We start from the raw sequence: 21,085 nt of genomic DNA, 5'->3' as shown, positions 1-21,085 counted from the left end.
CTAAGATATCACTCTGTAGGGCAGTGTGCTATACTTTTTTTTTTTATTCTCTAAATGACACGAGCTGTACCTTAAATCAAGCTATAGGCACAACAACACACACCATACCTTTGCTGTATAAAACGAAGTACAAGCTATCATATGCTGCATACTTTCATAACATCCTGCCTGCGTCCTCTGCAAAGTAGCACTTGGAATTTCTTGAAGGACAGCCAAGCACTTAATGAGGATCTGCAAATACAAGGGTTAAAACGAAGTTTGGAGTCTGCAACACATTTACAAACTTGTATCTCTGGATGATGTATTGTATTTGATGTTGAACTTCAAAAATACATAGAAATCTAACGGATAGGATGAAATGCTAGCTCTATGAAAGCCAATAATAAAAATTCCATTGAATTTAACAGTGTCAAGATTTCAACCACAGCCCATTGGAATAAATTACATGTTCACACGAAATCACAGATAATATTTTTTTTTGCTGATTTAATTAATGTGAAATCAAAGAATGCTTAATTCAGTGAAATGACATCCTCCTAGTAGAGGACTGCCTAAAAATATATTGAGCTGGTCAGAATTTTAAATGAAAGAAAAGGTTTCCAGTATGTTCTAAAAATAGAAGATTTCTTTCCCCCATTTTTGTCTATCAGACATGAAAATAACACTTGACTAAATTATTCTTCCCTTTAAATAGGAAATCTGAAACATGAGCCATTTCCAGTGGCCAGCTGTGTCTTTAGCAGGTGATCTCAGACAACTTCTTAAGCGAGAGACTACCCCTGTATACAAATAGACCTATTGTTTTTTTCCTAAAAACTTCTCAGGGCCCTGAATGCCCCAATAGTAATTCCCTGAGCAGGCTCACTTCGGGCTTCTCTCACACCTTCTCCCCAGGGGCCCAGGAGCCCCAGCTAAGGTCAGGCACAATCCTTCTTTCCCTGCTTCAGCTGTGGTATAGTTGTGCTGGTCTTCAGTCCTGTCTCCCAGACAATGGATCTGTTGTAGCCTTGTCTCCAGTCTCTAGCTCCAACTCCTGAAGCTCCTGCTTTTTCCTCCTAGATGGACCATAGGCCAGCCCAGTAACTTCACTTGCTCTGAACTCTCACTGGATCCTCTTATCAACACCTTGTTCTGTCTGCCATGTTCAAATGCTGCTAATCTGTGCCCTTCCTGCACTGCAGTCATCTCATCCTACATCATAAGGCAAACATGCTCCTACTGCTGCTTCCTGAAAAACTACATAATTATAGGTGGAAATCTGCATATTTCTACTGTATCATTATTGAATCTAAAAACCCCCACATTTGCTGCTTCAGAAATGTTAGGATAGGATTCAGGTACTCTGTTTTCAAAAAGAAGTTGTTTGCTTCTAGAAAGGAGCACATGACTGAAAACTAAAGACTGCATTATCAAAATATTGAATAGCCTTCTTATTTAAGATAAAAACTGTATATGAAGCAAACATTCCAAAAAAAGCCATAAGCTTCTTTTCTTTCCTCAAAATTGCCATCTGTGTATAGCATTCAAGTAGAAGTTATTTTAAAAATACCAACAAATCTTCCTGAAGAAACAATTGGTATTCTGCAGCTACTTTAGCATATCTAAAAGCAGAATCTGTACACCTTACATGGAACACATGTGCATTGTGAACATATAAAATCATAAAAGGGTTTTCTTTCAGAAAGTGCTACTTTTCAGAAGCTACTAAGAACTCAAAGCCTAGATATTTAGCTCTCCCACTCCATTTTAAGTTTAATTTGAATCACTGTAACTGCAGGACTTGGATGCCAGGTGCTTTGCCTTAAAATGCTCTCACCTGAACTACTGGCACTGAAGAAATCTTGTGATAAATAATTGGAGCAAGGAGACCATAACATTGCACAACAGACTGTAGGGTGTAACTTGCATCATTCAACCAATTGCTAAGTTCAATTGCCACAGTCAATCTTTCACATTCTGCTAATCTAGCAACCTGTAGAAGAAAAACACATTTTGATTCAAATATAAATTATGTTGGTTTAAATCATTTGAGAGTGAAAGAAGACACATTATTGCAGTTTAAAAAGCAGTGTAAGGAGCAAGTAAGAAGAAAGTTTAAAAATGAATTTACATTGACACCTGCTAGAAGTATATGAACAAAACCAACATTATACACGATTCTAAAGGAAATCACCTAATTGTGCCCTCTGAATTTGCCCATATAAACTACAAAGCCCGGTTAATAACCTCAACCTGTGTGGAGAGAAAATTTCACATACTAAACTGTCAGACTAGGTGAGGGAAGGATAAATACTCCTTCCTCTCCCTTCCAGCTATCTGCTGAAGTTCTTGCATGTGTTAGCAGACCCAGTAAAGTCACTGAGTAATCGCCTACTTGGATTTTTACAAGACAAGTATTTCAGCCAAGAAAGAGTGAAATAGAAATGTAAAACTACAGAAAAGCTTGACTATCCAAAGAAAAAATAAAGCTTTTCTGTCATTAACATGCCATTATACTATAAGAAAGTCTGAAATAAGATAAAAGAAGCTTAGTAGCTTAAAATTAATATAAGATAGAATGCCTACATTAATAAAATATATATGTATTAAATGGTAGAAATTTTTAAAATTAAAAATCCAAGATACATCTTAGGAGGACAAAAATAACAATTATTATAATTAATACTTAAATTGTAGTCTACCACCACTGAAGTGAAGGAAAATCCTTCCTCAGTTGGAAACAGTGGGCTTTGGATTAGACAATAACTGATTCAGAAACCATCTTCCCAGCAGGATACAAAATAACCAACAGCTACTCAAATTCTTTAGAAAGGGAAGACCAGATAACTCACAGAAAATTAAGTATTCTGTAAACAGGACTCCTACATTGGAACATTTATACTGCAATGATGAAATAAAGCTGATCAAAAAGTAAAATCAAATCACAGAATTGTGGAATGGTTTGGGTTGGAAAGGACCTTAAGATCATCTAGTTCCAACCCCCTTGCCATGGGCAAGGACACCTCACACTAGACCATGTTGCCCAAGGCTCTGTCCAACCTGGCCTTGAATTCTGCCAGGGATGGAGCATTCACTATGTCTTTGGGCAACCCATTCCAGTGTCTCACCACCCTCACAGTAAAGAACTTCTTCCTTATATCTGTCTTGAACTTCTCTTGTGTAAGTTTGAACCCATTACCCGTTGTCCTAACACTGCAATCCCTGATGAAGACTCCCTCTCTGGCAACCCTATAGGCCCCCTTCAAATACTTAGAAGGCTGCTATGAGGTCTCCACACAGCCTTCTCTTCTCCAGGCTGAACAGCCCCAACTTTCTCAGCCTGTCCAGCATGTTATTTTAAGACACACATACTTGTTCCTTATAAAGTATCTCATGGGAACAGATGGAATCACAGAAGAGTGCTCGTTCCATGACACTAATGTCACAAACAACAAGTATACTCCTCAGAAAGAGTTTCAAGGTAATAAGAGAATTCTGAGATAGAGCTTCAAAACGTAACCTACAAAATAAAAAAGCAAAAGAATGGTAAAAGCATGTTAATGATGATTCAGATATCACATGCCTGAAACTGGACAAAAAGCCTTACTGTCGCTACTTCTGGAAATAAGATTTATATATAAACCTGAAAAAAATGCTTAACATTTCTAATATAAATAAAAGGGATAAAGACTCCTTTTCAAACTTTTTGTCCACCTTCTACAATCCTAAGACAGCTTTTCCTTAGTTGTTTCTTCTAATTTCAAAGTAAGTAAAACTTGGTTTGAAAACTTGCGGTGCTACAGCTTATTTAATTGTCTCCTTACATACAGCCTTTTTCTGTACTCCAACAATGATGCAAGCAATTGTGAAGACCATTACTAAGTATTAGTAACAGACTCTTTTCCATCACTGGTTCCCTGTATTACAAGTCTCAAAACAATCTGTTTTCTTCTGCATGCTTTTTTGTTGTTAGTGAGTTTTCTTTCTTGTTTTGTTTTCCTTCCCTACGGATAGGGAGGCATTGCATTTTTTTTAAATATTGTAACAGGAAAAGTCCTATAATTTTAAAGCATAAGAAACAAGTTCTTCCTTCTCATCGGCTACATTTCCTAAAAGAGACTGAAACTCAAAAAAAAAAAAAAAGATATGAAATAGACACATTCACATAACTTGACATTACCAAGACATCAACAGGCCTTCCGGCTGAAAACAAGAGGTTTTCTTTCCTTCCAGCTCCCTCTACTGTCTCTTTAAGTCCTATGCACTTTCAAACTAGCCTTATCTAATTTCTCAGTATCGATCAGTAAAACTGAAACTGCCTCATTTCAGGCCTGATACCGCAGCTTTGAGAATCTTCCATAAAACTTATTAAAAAAAAAAATGCCTCTTGAGCTGTATGTGCTTAAAAAAAAAAAAAAAAAGAACTGCTTAGGAAAAAAGATTAATAAAACACAAGTGGGAAAAAACCCCAAGCACAGTGACCACACTTGCATTCCTGCTTTCCTGCCTAGGCCAGGGGTAGATTTAAAACATCCACATACTCACGAAATAGGATTCTCTAGTGATTATCTGCCTGCATCAATGCAATCCACAGGCTGCCTGTAAGTCCCAAATGTTCTTATGGCATCTAACACCAAGACCCCTGGTAAATTTATATGCCTAGTATCAGATGCATAGTGGCACTTGAAGAACAGAGAGGATACACACTAGTGGCCTGGCTGAGCCCCAGATAACAAGTATGCTTAAACACATTACTTTCTCCTGTAACAGGATTCAAGGCACACACAAGCCTACATAACCTGCTTGTGTCCAAACAGCATTACCATGAGAAAACGGTGGGCTCTGAGGCAACTACATCAAAACAATATAGAGTAGATGCTAGCTACATTACATGTCTCAGAATAGCTGATTACCAATTATTCTATCTGTAAAGTGGAAATGAAAGTATATTGAAAAAGCTTTTAGAAAATCCCCATAGTATCTATTTCTTGAAATAGTTATATTATTTCTTCTTTAATTCTTGAAATATTCAAGAACTATTAATACACATGCAAGAAGATTCCTGCTTGTCACTATGGTTGCAAGACTATTCCAATCTGTTAAACTGAAATGAAGATGATGAAAAACTTGCTCATCCCTCTTCAACAAACTTGCCAAAACTTTCCTAAGGAAAGGATTAATATAAAAAGAATTCCACACAAGTGAAGATGATGATTTGTGTTCAGTTATGTTGGATGTTAACTCATTATCAAATTATAAGCAGTTGACTAACATTACAATAATTTATTATTACAGTATTTCATGTCTACTATTTTATACAATTGTCTTTCTCTTATCAGGGAATTAATTAAGTTTTGATTTATTTTTGCATTTGGATCTACTGAATTTCAGTAAATGCAACCACGAAATTTCTAGCTGGGATTTGTCATAACAAAAAACCTATAATATTATGGTTGAACATTTGAAATTTATTTACAAATGGATTAATCTGAAATACCTCTTCCAAAGCACTTCAGCATATTCAAAGATTATTAACAGATTTATATAGCCATTCAAAAACAAAATCACCAAGTTATTTATGTATTTTGGGTGGTGTTCTGGACAAAATTTTCAGAGTTTGTGAATTTTACTGCCCCCTTAGTTGGCAAGTCAAGAACCCAATGCATATAATATATTTCACATATGAAAATGAATCATACAGAATTAATAGCCACTTCATAAATGTTCCAAACTATCTTAAGAAAAATATCACCATCAAAAATTAGGTGTATAAATAACAGCAGTCCATAAATAACAGAAATTCTCTGCTAATTAAAAAACACCAGATTTTTAAAACACATTTCTCACCCTTTTTTTTTCCAGACTGTTTTTCATATTGCAAGTCTGAACAAAATTTCACAGCCTGGTACTCGTTAAAATAAAACGTGCATACCTATAATTAACTATTTTCTAAATTTGTTACCTGTTTTCAGCTATAGTCAAATTACTACTTGCAGAAATAACAGCTGCATTGGCAGGCAGTGGAGAAGAATGTGAAACAAAATAATTCCACATTGGTGAAAATGCCTCCTTGGCTAATGTGTAGTTGCCCGTCTGATAGGCTACCTACAAAAAAAATTTAAAAGAGAAAACCAAACAAGTTTCCATGTTCATCAAATAACCAAGCCAAATATGATTATAGTATAAAAAAAGTGTTTTAAAACACCAACTTGTAAATTTACATTTCTCAAAGAATATTCTGACATATTTGAATAAAACACATGTAGTAGCAATCTGATTCTACCAATATTAGTTTGCCTTCAGAATTAACATCAGGGAAGGCAAAGGAGTTTCTTGACTGCTAACCAAAGATGTAACAGCCCTGTGTGGAATACTTTATAGGTATTGTGCTGTATTTTTTGAAAGCGTATTATTTCATTTACGTTCATTTGACTTTTGCTAATACTGCAGAATGCCCTGCTGCTCTGTATAATGGGATGTAAACAGAGCTGCACAAGTAGGCAAAAGCTCGCGTGGATGTCTCCCCCTTTGGAAAATTTTAGGAAATCTTCTAACTGTTCCCCACGATCTGATCTATAGAGGTAGACAATTTCATTTTTCCCCATGCTACAATCTGGTTTAAATTTTTTTCATTAAGAATAGCGAAAAATAAGATAAAGGTCTGACAGAGCCTTTGTGGTCTTCCACAGGACACTACAAAAATGATTTCAATATGAAAACGACTGGATCTGCTACCTGGTAAGTTCAATCACATTTTTCATCCCATACTGTAATGACTAATAAGATGATTACTAGCATTTTGTCTCAATGACAAAAATGAAAAAATAAATTATAAAAATGAAGAAAGAAGTTAAATGCAGACCAAAAAACAGGAACAGGGATAAGAAAACTAGCTGAGAGACATCTTTCTCCTTAAACTGGAATTTCCAGTTAAGAAGAGAGTCACTCAAATATACCATTTGTTACATTAAAATTGTGATTTGTGCCTATCAAGCTTTTGTCAAGAAAGGCTTGAGTTTTTATCAGAAGGATTTTTAAATCTACCAGTGAAAACAAGTAATTAAATCATATTAAAGTATATGTTTATTATCAAAGACTCTAATCCTACCTGAGTTAGATAGGCTCGAACAGTAATAACAGAAAGAGGTTGATAGGCAAGGATTGGCTTAGTCATTTCCCCAATAGCATCACCAATAAGTTTTCCATCAGAAGAATATGCTGCAACTGCAAATATGTATTTCTCATTGGGTTCTAAGCCTTGTATTTCCAAGAGGCTTTTCCCATCAGCTGGTATCTACCAATAAAAATATTTTGTGGTTACATACACTGTGCATATCAAAAACAAATTGCAAATTCTAAACTTTTATTGTTAAATATATTATTTAATTGTCATGAATACAATCAAAGTACAACATACATTAACAGACATATCATGTTTCCACGTCATATTAGGTTCTTGAAGACAACGAGAAAACAATCAAATGACAGGAAAAAAAAGTGTTGGTTTTCTCTGGAATGCAGTTGACTATACAGAGCACATAACCTAAGAGAACAGTTAAGTACCAGGACCTGGAATTTCTCTAAGACATGTCTGTCCATTTGCACATGCATAACGCAAGTGTGCATGCTTGCAGTCATTCAGCTGGAAACATTCTAGCCCTGACCTGTCCTTCTACAGAAAGAACATACAGCTCTCCTTCATACACACCACATGCATGTGTTAGCTATCGGCAGAGGATGTCTCAGGTCCTCTCAGCATCATTAACATAACTCCAGAGTTTGTAAAAGAAACAACTTATTTTCATGATCTTCTCTTCATTTTTTCCTTCAAATAATTCTCTAGCTGCATTTTAACATCACAGCTCACTCTTGACAGGCTTTTCCACCTTCCCCTGCATAACCAGGACAACTTAATTTAAAGGAAACTTTTAGTCTTGAAACAAGAAAACTGACACAGTGACTGAAGCATAACATAAGAAACAAGATCATTGTAATGTGGCATCAACACAGTGCTCTTACTCAAATACTGTCTGGTCTTCATAAGCAGACCTCTGAACAACAGAAATCCCTTCAACTGCTGGGGATGAACCAGCAGATCAGAAATTAGTGTAACACAGTCTGAGGTGTCCTTTTAGAGAAAGCTTTTTTCATGTTGATAGGTTGACAGATCATTCTACCACCAAGAATTCTAAACCTTTTTCATAGAGCAGGCAGACAGAAACTTTGTCTTCATATCAGTATTTTGCAAAAGCATATCCCATATCCTAAAGCAACCAGAAGTTCCATTACTAAAGCATATGAATAACCGCAGATCTGCACAATTCTCATGCCTGCCAGAGCTAGGACAGTCAGTGGCTTGGATGGATTGCAGCAAGTTCACAGTATGAACAGCTAGCAGTGAGGTGTAAGTCTCCAATAAAAGACTTAATCCACCTGGAGCAGGAAAGTATATCGAAACTAGCTCACTGAACATCTCAGGAAGCTTGATTCTCTGGATTTGATAACAATATAAAGAATAACATCAAAGCCTCTATTGCCAGTAGCTACACATACCTCTTCTTATAAACCTTCTTTTGGGGGGAGGAAATGGGGGAACAGGCATAAAGGGAAAGATTTCCACTCCATCACCAAAGAAAAGTCTATCAGTGTCAGTATAAAGCTTGCTCATAAAACCAGGAAAGCTTGAAACATTGAGTAAAAGAGGTTGAGGTCATTATTCTGGTCACAATGCAAAACAGAGACCTGCCCTGCAAAGAGGAGAACTCTTCATGAAGAAGATTTCCAGATATGAAAATGATCACTCAGGTCTGAGATTATGGTAAAACTTTACTGAAGAGGATGTGCTAAAGCTTAAAACTGAAGCTTAAAGCTCCTTTCTTAAAACCCAAAATGCAGCGTATTTGGATGGATTGTGGTCATTTTCACCAAAGGAAGAAAACTACACTAATGAAAACAAACCAACCAACCAAACACACAAAACATAAACAAACAATACAAAACCCACAAATTCAGAAAATAAAACATCAAATTGTAATAGAGAAATAATATAAAAGAGTATTCAGACAGTCACATGATCAGTCATAAGTAATCAAAGATGTGAGTGATCATTTGTCATACTGTATGTTCACAGCATGAAAGGGAAAGAGCATGAACTTAGAACTCAGTCATGTCTGAACAGGAAGATTATTGAAGGAGTTCCCATGTTGTCAGTACCATGTTGTCAGAATTAAGGAAAGTAAGGTCTTGTTAAGAAGAAATAGCTGATAGAAATTACACAATTAAGAAAAATATTAAATTTTATCTCTGTTTAGAATTTCTGCCTTTTTTTTAAATCCCTGGAAAGTACTGTCTGAGGCACACTTTATAAATACGTCACATAATTTGTTTTCCTTTTATAATTCTTAGACATTGCTCAAATAACAGAGTTACAACACAAGGGACAGAGACTTGTCTAACATGAAACTTTTGAATAATTTAATTAGCCATTCAAAAAAAAGGTTCCTAGAACTTTTGGGGCGTTTTGGTATGCCTTCAGCCTAGCAAAATTTCAGTTGGTTAAAATAAAGATCAAAAAGTTTGTCAAAGGCTTAGCCAGTTACTTGATTAAAAAAAGATGCCAGAAGTATACATTGAGAAAGTTGGGTTTTTTTTGAAGGGAGAGAGAATGACCTAGAGGAGTTTTACCTCTGTCTTACCTGTTCTCCTGCATTTTGAAGTTTATCATTATTTAACCTTACTTTCACATTACTTCCTCCTGCTACAGAGCCAAAAATACTGTACCACGAAACCTTTGAAGAAAATGAGAACAAAATGAGTTGATACATAATAGTATTTCCAACTTTTGCTTATGTAGAATGTACTAATTTTGTGGAAATGGCCTCTGAAAAAAATCCCAAACTTAGGTAGAAAAACATATAGCCTAACTGCATTAGAAACATTAATTAATTGATTTAGCTAGACAACTGGATGTACCACAATGCCAATTAAAGCAGGTGACTCTCCATTATGCTATCTCCTAACTTGAGCTACCCTATACTTCAAACCTATCCCAAAGCATAAACTGTACAGGTCATCCTGTAGATTTAAACTCATCTAGGTTCATTATTTGATCCTTGCAATCAGGACATCAAGATCTGATTCAGCAAATGACATGAGGACATATCCCTAAAAGCAGGCAACAGAAATGCAGATATTATGTAATGCAGTAATATTTCCTAAACAAGTCATGGTTTTAGTTCGTATTGAAATCAGTGGTTCTTTTAATGCCACTGAGCTTCTGATACTCTCATTGGGCATATCATCTACACTTTCAATATCTTTAACCAAGGAAGAATGTGATCATGCAGTCCTGGATCACTGCTCCGTCATGTCCAGTAAGATCAAACATGAAAAGTAATTTTTATTTCATCTATGCAGAATTGGGAAGATGAATTTCAGTAAATTACACATATTACACTTGTGTTAAACTTCTGCTAAAAAATGTACTAACTATTTTACTTTCAGTAGACAGTTAAACAGACCTGAGGTTTGGCAGATAAAGTCATTTTTCAACACATAAAAATTCTGTACAGCTATAATATTTTTCTTGTAATACACATGGTTTTTCTTGCAGTGAATCCTGACTTTTTCAGAAGGAGGTATTGAAATAGATTATTTTCAGCAAATGAGCAATTTAAAGATGAGAAAATTTTAGCAACTTTAACTTCCATTACAAGAACTATGTCTGTCCAATTAAATCCTAAGTATCCATTTATCCTAAGCAGCTAATTAAATCCTAAGTACCCGGTTAGTAAATTCTGAGAGAAAATTGCAAGACTAATAATAGCATTGCGCTATCTAGTGGCCAAATATGTTACATTAGCTCAACTGTACTGAATGAAATGAAACAGATGAACTATTGTTCTTTAAAGAATTTATTGTTTTAAAATTTAATGTTCATTAGGAATAAAAATTAAGAACTTTTACCTAATTAATTTATTTTGCATTTCCTAATCAAACTGCAATAAAACTGCAAGTTATAAAAGCACTGTTCACAGAAACATTCTTACCACATTTAATACAATTTGAGTTTCTACTGGGTTTAAGCACATTATTTTGAAGAAGCTTGCAAAATCACCATGAAATCCACTTGCAGGGTGGCAATAAGTGGACCACTGCAGTGGACTATCCTGGGACCTGCCCTGTTTAATATCTTTAGCAAAGACCTGAGGGAAAAAAAATGAGCACACACTCGCCAGGTTTGAAGATGATGCCAAACTGAGGGCAGGATTGCTATTCAGGGGGATCTAGAATGTCCAGAGGAATGGGCCAACAGGAACCTCATGAATTTTAACAAAGGCAAATACAAAGTCTTGCACCTGGGAAGGAAGAATCCCTTGCAAGGACACAGGCTGGTAGGCTGGAGAGCAGCACAAAAGGATGTGGGAGTCATGTTAGACATCAAGCTGAATGTGAGCCAGTGGTGTGTCTGGCAGCAAAGCAGCTTCAAAGTATCTTGTACTGTATTAACAGGCATACAGTTAAGAGATTGAGGAATGTGATTATTCCCCTCTGCTCTGAAGTTATTAAATTACATCTAGATACCATGGTCAGTTTCCCTCCTGCTCCCCATCGTTATAAGAAATGTTGAACTAGAGAGATTATAGCAGAGGACCACCAAGATGGTTGGGAGCTGGAGCACTAGCCCTGCAAGAAGAGGCTGAGGGGGCGGGGCTGGAGAAGAGGTAGGGGAACCTAGCCTTGAATGCCTGCAAGCAAGTGATGAAGAAGATGTAGCCAGGCTTTTCACAGTAGCACGTGGTAGAAGGATGGAAAACAGCAGATGTAAATCAAAGCAAGAGAGATTCCAACTCTGCATAAGGAAAAAAGTTTGGCCTGTTGGAGCAGGTTGCCTAGAGAAGCTGTTCAGACTCCATCCTTGAAGGTTTTCAGGACTGACTGGATAAAGCCCTGAGCAGCACATTCTAATTTCACAGATGGCACAAAATTAATGGGATATAGAAACCTTTAGAATTAGTTTTAAGTAATGTTAAGTTTGATTGCTTTGTAACAGCAATGGAAAATTACTGAGGTGCATGATACACACACAAAAAAAAAAAGAATATAGCTAGAGAACATACTGAGAATTCTTGTACAAGATAAACCATTGTAGTTGACGTAGTTTTAGGCCCTATGACCTTAGTACAAAATGAGTGTAAGAAAAACAGGCTAGAAGAACAGGACACAATGATAAGGAGTACCTGGGAATGGCAGGTGTCCAGGATGGGCTGCAGCTAAGCTAACTGATAAGTAGAAGGACAGGAGGATTATTATGTCTGTGGTGTTAACGGACCAATTAAGCTGGTACAAGCATCTACTGCGTGTGCTTCAAAGGCTGCCAGAAGTGATGAAGATTGTTGGAAAAAGTAAATGACCCTCAGAGACCACCACCACAATTTTGTACGCAGTCAGGGAACTTTCTGGAAAATAATGCAATCCATACGTAGCCTCATGAATATTTATGTATGCCCAGGGACTATATAAGGACAGCTTGTGTAGCAATACGGGGATACACGTTAGGAGGAGCTATCCCCCGTGTCTCCCAGTGCCACAATAAAGAATACCTGCTTGTCAACTTGAAAACTTTGCTGGCGAGTTTGCTCCTGGAGTTGTCTCTGAATCACAGCCAACCCTACTTTGAGCAGAAGGTTGGATTAGAGACTTCTCCTAAAATACCTTATGACTTGAGTAGTTCCATGATTCTGTATGTTTAACAGAAAGTAGGTTTTTCTACTTGAACTATGGCACTTCAGCACTTCATTAACAGAGTCTTTAGTGTGGTAACTTCTTGCATCACATGATGCAACATCCTTGTATTGCTTCAGAGGGTAACTAGGAGTATGCCAGCCCCTAAATGAGAGAATGAGCTTTCAACAAGTAGAATAAATATTATATGACAGAAGCATCAAGGAACATGAAGCATGAGACAAAGAAAGTGTCATGCAAATGTGAAGATCAAAGCAATGAGTCACAATTGACTCACAGGGGTCAAAAAAAAAGAGCATACTTAATTAAGTCAGAATAAAATAATCTGTTCAAGAACAACAGATAAGAGTGTAATGAGATAGTGCTGTTGAAACAACTTTTGCTTGCTTGCGTATTGTTTAGTTATTTCTTACACACTCATAATGAAAAACATTACCTGAATATCTGAAGAGAACGGGGCTGGTTTAAATGTCATGCAGCGATGTGATCTAGAAAGTAATAGAGGAGGAGGAGGAGTCCTGTTTTTTTTCTTGCTGCTCCTAGCTTCTTTGAGACTGTGATACAATGCACTTTGTTCAGCTTCAACTTGCTCAATGAAAGTTAGTGCTTCCTATGATTTAAATTAAAACAAAAGAGAAAGCTATTGAACCATAACAATCCAACAGATTTAACACATACAAATGATATTCAAAATGATCTTACAAAAATTCACTGCTATGTAGAAAAATTTTATGGATTTTCATATCATCTTACATCCTAAATTAGGATTAATGGTATTTTGTGTAAACCTTACATAGGCAGATTAATTTCAAGACGCATAAGTCTGAAAGATAAACAGGTCATTCAGTTTATTCAGGACAGGCCTATAAACTTGGTCTGTTCTCATACATTTACAAGGCTATATGAACAACCATATCAGCCTAGATCACAGATTGAATAAACCTTGTATCTCATGTCTAAAAATGACCAAAAACTAGCCACAGATTTATAATGAAACAGGGAGCTGAGGCTTAACAAAGTCTTAATTACACTACATAGCTAATCATTTGCACAGGCCCTCACTTCACCCCAATTCCTTCCCCTCCCACTGCTTTAGGTTAGGGTTGTATCCACCCGAGTGGGAAATGTTCAAGGAAAGACACTAGATAAAGAGCAAGACATGGAGCGACTTTCCCTCACATAACCACTCAACTTCTACAACTGGCAACTGGAAACTTCATTGCTTCCTTAAAAACTTCATCATGGTAAGGTGTACAGTAGAAAAGACCAGAAGATACAAGTAATTCTATACAGACTTCTTGGATGTTCTACAATAAAAAAGGCAAAACTCTCAACACAGAAGCATGAAAATAAAGGCATGGATTTGCTCTTTATGAAATGAGCACTGTTCAGCTCAAGGAGGATAATTATTTGTCCTGGGTTCAGCAGTAGCAGTCATTTTTCTCCTTCTTAGTAGCTGGTGCAGTGCTGTGTTTTTGCCTGAGAACAATGCTGATAACACCAATGTTTTTAGTTGTTGCTAAGTCATGTTTACTCTGACCAAGGACTTTCTGAGTCTCATGCTCTGCCACGGAGGAGGAGAAGCTGGGAGGAAGCAGAGACAGGACACCTGACCCAAACTAGCCAAAGAGGTATTCCATACCACAGCATGTCATGCCCAGTATATAAACTGAGGGCAGTTACCTGGAAGGGCTAGATCCCTGCTTGGGTAGGGCTGGGTATCAGTCAGCAGGTGGTGAGCGGTTGTATTCGCTTCCCTTGTTATTCCCCTTATCATCATTATTATTATTGGTGGTAGCAGCAGTGGTTTTGTGTTATACCTTAGTTACTGGACTGTTCTTCTTTTAGCCCATGGGAGTTGCATTCTTTCGATTCTCCTCCCCATCCCTCCGGGAGCCAGGGGAGGAAAGGAGGGAGTGAGCGAGAGGCCGCATGGTTCTGGGCAGCCGGCTAGGCTTAAACCACGACATTATTTGAGCATATAATTAAAATATGCTGAAAAATAGGATGTTGAAGGTTGCAATGGGAAGAAGAAAAACTGCATGACATTTTGGCAAGGCATAGGTTCATAACTGCAAAGTCCAGGTGATTAGGTGTAGAACGAAGATCAGATCTTCTTTCAGATTTTCTGCAATCTTCATGTGTGCACAAAATTTTTGGGATGTGCTCTTTCATTGTTTTAAGTCACTTCATTCTGTCATCATAACGCAACTTCTCAGGGAAAATTTGACAATAGAAGTTGCAAAACACCCGATGTCCCTCAAGTTCCTTCCATTTGTCTTATTTTTTAAGGAGTATTCCAAGTCTTAATTGCACAAAACATGAAAAACTGTGATAAAGAATTTTTACCATAAGTTGTTTTTTTCTTACCTCTAGTAGCTGCCTTTGGGAAGAACTGGTTAACTCTTTAGGGAACTTCTGTACAGCCTTTTGCATCAAAAAGATTGCTCTGGACAGCTTATTCTTTTTTATTTTTTCCATTAAAAATTCCTCTGTAAGAAGGATATTTTAAGAGATTTATAAAACAGCAGCAATAATTTACTGTACTTCTAGAATCTTAATTAATAAGCCTTACCTGTTAAATAATGTAAATCTTTAATATCCTTCACACGAAACTTGCTAGACTTATGATTTCCATCATTCTTTTGGGCATCTATGTGGGAAGGAAATCCTGAGTTATTTATAGTTCTCTTGAGAAAATTTGAGTGAGAGGGGTTAATGTGTAATTTTGTAGTAAACCTCTGCTCCATCTCATGTTCTTTTCTTTGTTTCAAGCAGAATTTCTTGGACTGATTGTACCACTAGTTACACTAACACCACAGGAAAAGAGGGATCTTGTGTTTGATCACAAGGAGCAATGCACATGGAAGCTCTGTAGTGTCAAATACTAGCTAGAAACATAGGAATGGAGACCAAGTAGAGTTGGTTTGGTCTTTTTGGTCTGCTGACTGGGAAGAGGTAAGGACAACTTCACAGGAGTAGAAATTCAGAATAAAATATTCAAGCCATTCTCCACAGCGAAAATTAGCATTACAGAAAAAAAGAAAATCTGCAGTGCATCCCCCAGTTCTCCAATACTGGCACAGTAATAGTTAATATTATAACAGAAAAACAACAAACTGTCTAGGAACCAAATTCAGTCATTGTTAGCAAAGTTTAACTCGCATTGATTGAGCAGAGGTTGAAGACTAGTATCGTGGTAAATCTAGATTCTGCAAATTCAGTATATTATTTCTGTGCTCCCAACATCAGCTCCTCTACAGAAAGAAGATACTCCTTTATTTCTTAGTATTACAAAATATATTAACTAAGGACTCTAATCAAGCTATGAAAATAATTTACGTACCTTGTGTCATTTTAAGAAGTTTCACAGCTACTCGATGTTGAGCCTGAATGAGCTCCAAGTGTAAATCCATTGCAAAAGTATCACCTGTTCCCATGTTATTATTAGCACATCCCAAAATAGAATTCAAATTCTGATCATTTGAGTCCACCTGATAAATAAGAGAGGCAATTAAGCAAACAGAAACTTTTCTTACTTAACTTACTATATTGATATTGACATTCATATTATTATTTCAGTAAATTGACAAAATGCTGAAATTTGTCATATCTGTGTAATACGCAGTCATTCCAGAAAGCATGGAAGGAGAATGACCAGAGAAAGCATGAATTGTGGACAAAGAAAATTTGACAAAACCTGAGAATCAGTAGGAAACGGGATTAATAATCAATGTGAAACTGCAGAAAAATTTGGTTTATTGTGTTACCAGTCTACAAAAAATAAAGATCATGTTGGTGTAGAGTGATATTTAGAAAATCTGAACAACCTTCAACAGCAAAAATTAATTTTAATAAAATTGCAACCAATAAACATGAAAGAGATTTCTGGTTTTATTTTATTAGATAAAGCTACAAATTATAATTATTTCCAAAAGAAAATGGCAACGAAACCCTAATAGAGTTTATAGTTTATTGCTGAAAGAGAAAAATGCTATTTCTGCTACATATAGATTTATTTTTTTTCTATTCTTTTCTCACATGGGGCAGAAAGATGACGTACATTTGATAATGCAAAGTTCCTAAGTATGACGAAAATACAAGTTTTGTCTCATCAAAATCCAATATATTATTTATAGATCTCATTGCAGCGTAATTTTTTGCAGACTTTTTACCTTTGTACAGCAGTTGTCAAATATCGACTTCCCATCTGGTAGAAGGGTCATTAAGTGAGATGTGTTCATTCCATCAATTGCTTTTTCAAGAATTTCATAAGCAATTTGTAATTGTTCTGTAGAACTTTTCTGATGTGAAAACACACAGAAACATATTTTATTTGATAGTAGCATTGAAAGTTATAATGTGGACTATCAAAAGTAAAGTGCTATTATTTTTAACTGTTGCAGTTTAAATTCTGTCAAGTAATCTTTCCATAAGCACCGCTCCCCATGCTTTCATATACCAGTATCAGTGTTTTAAACTTCAATTATTTTAATTAATTTAGAATTGATTTTCCTTTGTCTCTCAAAACCAATTTACTAACTCAAAGAGTCAGCTTATAGAAGAATGAAGCTGAACTTACAAGAATTGAGTTGACAAACACTGTTTTTCACAAGCAGTTTTTCAGCGTTCCATTAGATGCTGTTAAGAAAAACTAGGTTTTTATAAAACAATACATTTAAGTAGAATGTTGCTGAATTAAAAATTCTACATGTGTGTAAACATTAAGACAGGGTGTCCTGCCTTCATCTGTAACAGTTATTATTCTCCCTCCCAATAGCTGGTGCAGTGCTGTGCTTCGGCTTGAGTCTGAGAACAATGCTGGTAACACATCACTGTTATAGTTGTTGCTCAATAATTCTTACTCCGATCAAGGACTTTTGAGTCTGATGCTTTGCCGGTGAGGAGGGGCATGAGAAGCCAGGAGGAAGCAGAAACAGGACACCTGATCCAAACTAGCCAAAGGGGTATTCCATACCACAGCCTGTCATGCCCAGTATATAAACTGGGGGGAGTTACAGGGAAAGGATCGATCACTGCCTGGGTCAAGCTGGGTATTGGTCAGTGCGTGGTTAGCAATTGTATTGTGCATCACTTGTGTTCTCTGAGTGGTTTTTTTTTGGTTGTTATTATTGTTTTCTATTATTATTATTATCAGTATTGTTATTGTTGGTATTATTTCTATTACCATTAGGATTAAAGTTTACAGGGTTGTCGTGGTTTAAACCCTAGCCAGACAGCTTGTTCACTCACTCCCAGTGAGTGGTGCCAGGCTGAGAGCAATCGAGGCCCACCCCCACCCCCCCCCCACCAGGGCTCTCCCCTTCCCTGCTCCTGGAGGAACGGGGAGGAGGATCGAAAGAGTGCAACTCCTACGGGTTGAGACAAGAACAGTCCAGCAACCAATGTACAACACAAATCACCACCGCTACTATCAACAACAACAGTGATAAAAGAAAATAACAAGGGAAGGGAATACAGTACCACCGGCCAAGAAACCAGTCCCACCTGGAAGCCCGTGTCCTTCTGGGTAACTCCCAGTTACCCCCCACCCTGGGCATGATGTGCTGTGGTATGGAATACCTCTTTGGCTAGCCTGGGTCAGGCGCCCCGTCTCTGCTGCCTCATGGCTTCCCCTCCTCCCTGCCAGAGCATGAGCCTCACAAAGTCCTTGGTCAGGGTAAACATCACGTAGCAACAACCGAAAACATCGGTATCACCAGCACTGTTCCCAGGCTGGAAGTCAAAACACAGCACTGCACCAGCTACCACAAAGGAGAAACATGACTGCTACTGCTGAACCCAGGACAAGGGTCTTTAAAAAAATGTACAATTAAACCATTTAAAGCTTATACTATACATGGGTATAAAAAAAGTGTACAGTAGAAATCAGCATGATGATGCTGTAAACAAAAAGTTTCAAAGTAAACTTTTTCCATATCACAGATTATTAAAAAAGATTACAGGAAAATTTTCAGATTTTATTTCATTTGGAAAAAAAAAGAATCTTTGTTTTTTTCCTCTGCACTGGCATGATGGTGTGAAACTCAGCTGTATAAAACTAAATACAGAGCAGAAATAAGTTCTTACGCTATTCAGAAACATTGTATTAATATAAATAAATTAGACATTACCATCAGTATTTCAGACATATCACAGGTTTCATCTTGCAAGACAAAGGCATTTCTTTTTCCTTATTTATAGGAAGAAAAATCAAAAAGTGAAAATGAAATATATTCAGACAATATTAGTACCATTTAATTAGCACTGCTACTGGTTTTAGAGTTTAGCAATAATTCTGTTCTTCAGTACTTGACTAAGAGAGATAATGATATTGTTTCATGAAAAGCTTTTCAGAGTTTAAACATGATAGCTACGTATGTACGATTATACTAATTCAGTATGTGATTATCCAATATTGTCATATTTTTAAATGTACCCTATATTTCACAGTAATATTACATCCAAGCCAATGAAACTTGGACTCATTTTGTAGTTCCTCACATTGTTGTAGCATTCATACTAACTTTCCATTTTTAAATCAATTCAAATCTATTGTTATCTATTTCATAGTGGTTTCAATGCTAATTTAACTTATGTGAGAATTTCAAAATATATGAGGTAATATTCTTCTGAGATATACTATTTCAATTTAATAGTCCTTGAAAAGGTATTATCATCCTTTTAACATTCATTTTGATTGTTTAAATTATTTTTTATTATAAGGAGTGCATCCAGAATTGTGTTTTCCTTTCCAAAACAAGAGGGAGCAGCCCAAACAAAGGAAGCAGTTTCTTTGTTCTTGGTTACAGCCCACTAGCCTGGCAAAATTTTATTTCTTTGCTGAAATAAACTTGATTTTTGCCCTCTCAGACTGACAACCAATTCTTGCACTCCTTGTGCCACTTTTGCCTGTTTATTTCTGCTTGTTCATTGTCTCTTTCTCATAAATAAGAAAATTTCTATTCAGTCAGTATTCGTTCATTTGGGGGTTGGAACTAGATGATCTTAACATCCTTTCCAACCCTAACTATCCTATGATTCTGTGATTTGGTAAAAAGACTCTTCTCAGCATGAATAGGTGCTTGATTGGCTATTTATCACCCTGTTTTGACCAGTGGCTCCTATCTATTCAGCCTTTTTTCCTCCAAAAAGACATATTTACCCTGAATTTAATTAATAATTTAATTGCAGTGATACTACACTGAGGATTCATCCAATCTCCATCAGAACTGAATGGTTTTCATAACATCACAGAAAACAATACCTACTCTACCTTTTTAAAGAATAGTAACATGCTAATATTTTCTTACTTTCAAACAAACAAAAGGCATTTTCATCCTCTTCTGTTTCCAGATACACTCTAAAAGGGTCCTTAAAATCTACTTTCTAGTTACCATAAAACTTTTATGAGAGATATTACTCATATTTCATCTATATCTACATCAACATAGAACTTTTATATGTCTAAATATTCAGATTTTACAATATTCATCAGCTTTTGGAAGGAAATTTGTTTAATGTGATTGTGATTGCATTAAATTGTAATAATGGCAGCCAAGTTAAATTTCAAGGACAATTGAATTCCTATACAAAAATCAAGACTGGTGAGGATAAGTGATGCAAATTAATGACCCAATAAAAGCAAAGCTTTAGTATGATCGCAATAGTTCCCTCTTCTGTTTAGCCTACCACCAGTCAGTCAGCACTTGAATGCTCCAAATGACCCAAAGCACATACTGCCTTCTAGCCAGCCAACTTTTAAAGAACACGAGTGATCTAAGGCTACTCTGAAGGGACTAAGAGACATATAGAAAACCTGAGGAGGGTGAGTTCATAAGAGACGTAATTCAAAATGGGGTTACTTCAGTAGAAGTGGAAATGCAAGAGAATAAGGCATAAAGCCTTTGAAAACCAGGGTTTTTTTTAGCTCTGATTATGGATGAAATTGCGTATACAAAAAAATTATTATACCATCTCAACAATTTCTTTACAATAACTTTTGAATATGTGCATTTGTCAAAGTTCCAATCTTAAAAGTCATTCTTGAGAGACAACAAAATTTTTATTGAAAGCTTTACCTGGTTTTGTCTTAGATTTACTTGCAGAATCAGCTATGTTTTCCAATATTGCGGTTAGATGTAAGGTTACCTCTGCAAGCATAACAACATTACTGTTTGCTATGCTGCTCTTTTGAATTACTCCATTTATTATCCAGAGTATATGAACCCACTAAAAATGGGGGAAACAAAATTAAAAAAAAAAGCAAGACAGAGTTAAAACAAATTTTTGGAAAACATTTATATATTACAGAGGTAGATAGGGTTCTGCATTCATTCAAAGTTGTTTAAAAAGATTTACA

At 36.3% G+C, this 21,085-nt stretch overlaps 1 protein-coding gene across 1 annotated transcript in view; it reads right to left on the bottom strand.

Moving 5' to 3' along the window:
• Positions 1–21,085, bottom strand: part of CFAP54 (cilia and flagella associated protein 54) — a 114,487-nt gene that overhangs the window by 63,578 nt on the left and 29,824 nt on the right. The window contains exons 15-27 of the mRNA XM_062611329.1: positions 20,805–20,955; positions 18,858–18,916; positions 16,899–17,027; positions 16,070–16,217; positions 15,299–15,376; positions 15,094–15,215; positions 13,160–13,333; positions 9,675–9,767; positions 7,088–7,273; positions 5,942–6,084; positions 3,352–3,499; positions 1,817–1,972; positions 109–231 (exon numbers count right to left, since the gene is read on the bottom strand). Of these exons, the coding sequence (XP_062467313.1) occupies positions 109–231; positions 1,817–1,972; positions 3,352–3,499; positions 5,942–6,084; positions 7,088–7,273; positions 9,675–9,767; positions 13,160–13,333; positions 15,094–15,215; positions 15,299–15,376; positions 16,070–16,217; positions 16,899–17,027; positions 18,858–18,916; positions 20,805–20,955 (1,710 nt within the window). The remainder of the gene's footprint in view (positions 1–108; positions 232–1,816; positions 1,973–3,351; positions 3,500–5,941; positions 6,085–7,087; positions 7,274–9,674; positions 9,768–13,159; positions 13,334–15,093; positions 15,216–15,298; positions 15,377–16,069; positions 16,218–16,898; positions 17,028–18,857; positions 18,917–20,804; positions 20,956–21,085) is intronic.

The sequence above is a fragment of the Pezoporus occidentalis genome, unplaced genomic scaffold, assembly GCF_034315485.1.
Source record: "Pezoporus occidentalis ecotype Australia unplaced genomic scaffold, CSIRO_AGI_Poc_V1 ctg152, whole genome shotgun sequence".
NCBI lineage: Eukaryota > Metazoa > Chordata > Aves > Psittaciformes > Psittacidae > Pezoporus > Pezoporus occidentalis.
Note: the sequence above shows the minus strand (reverse complement) of the source record. Positions and strands in the feature narration are given on the sequence as shown.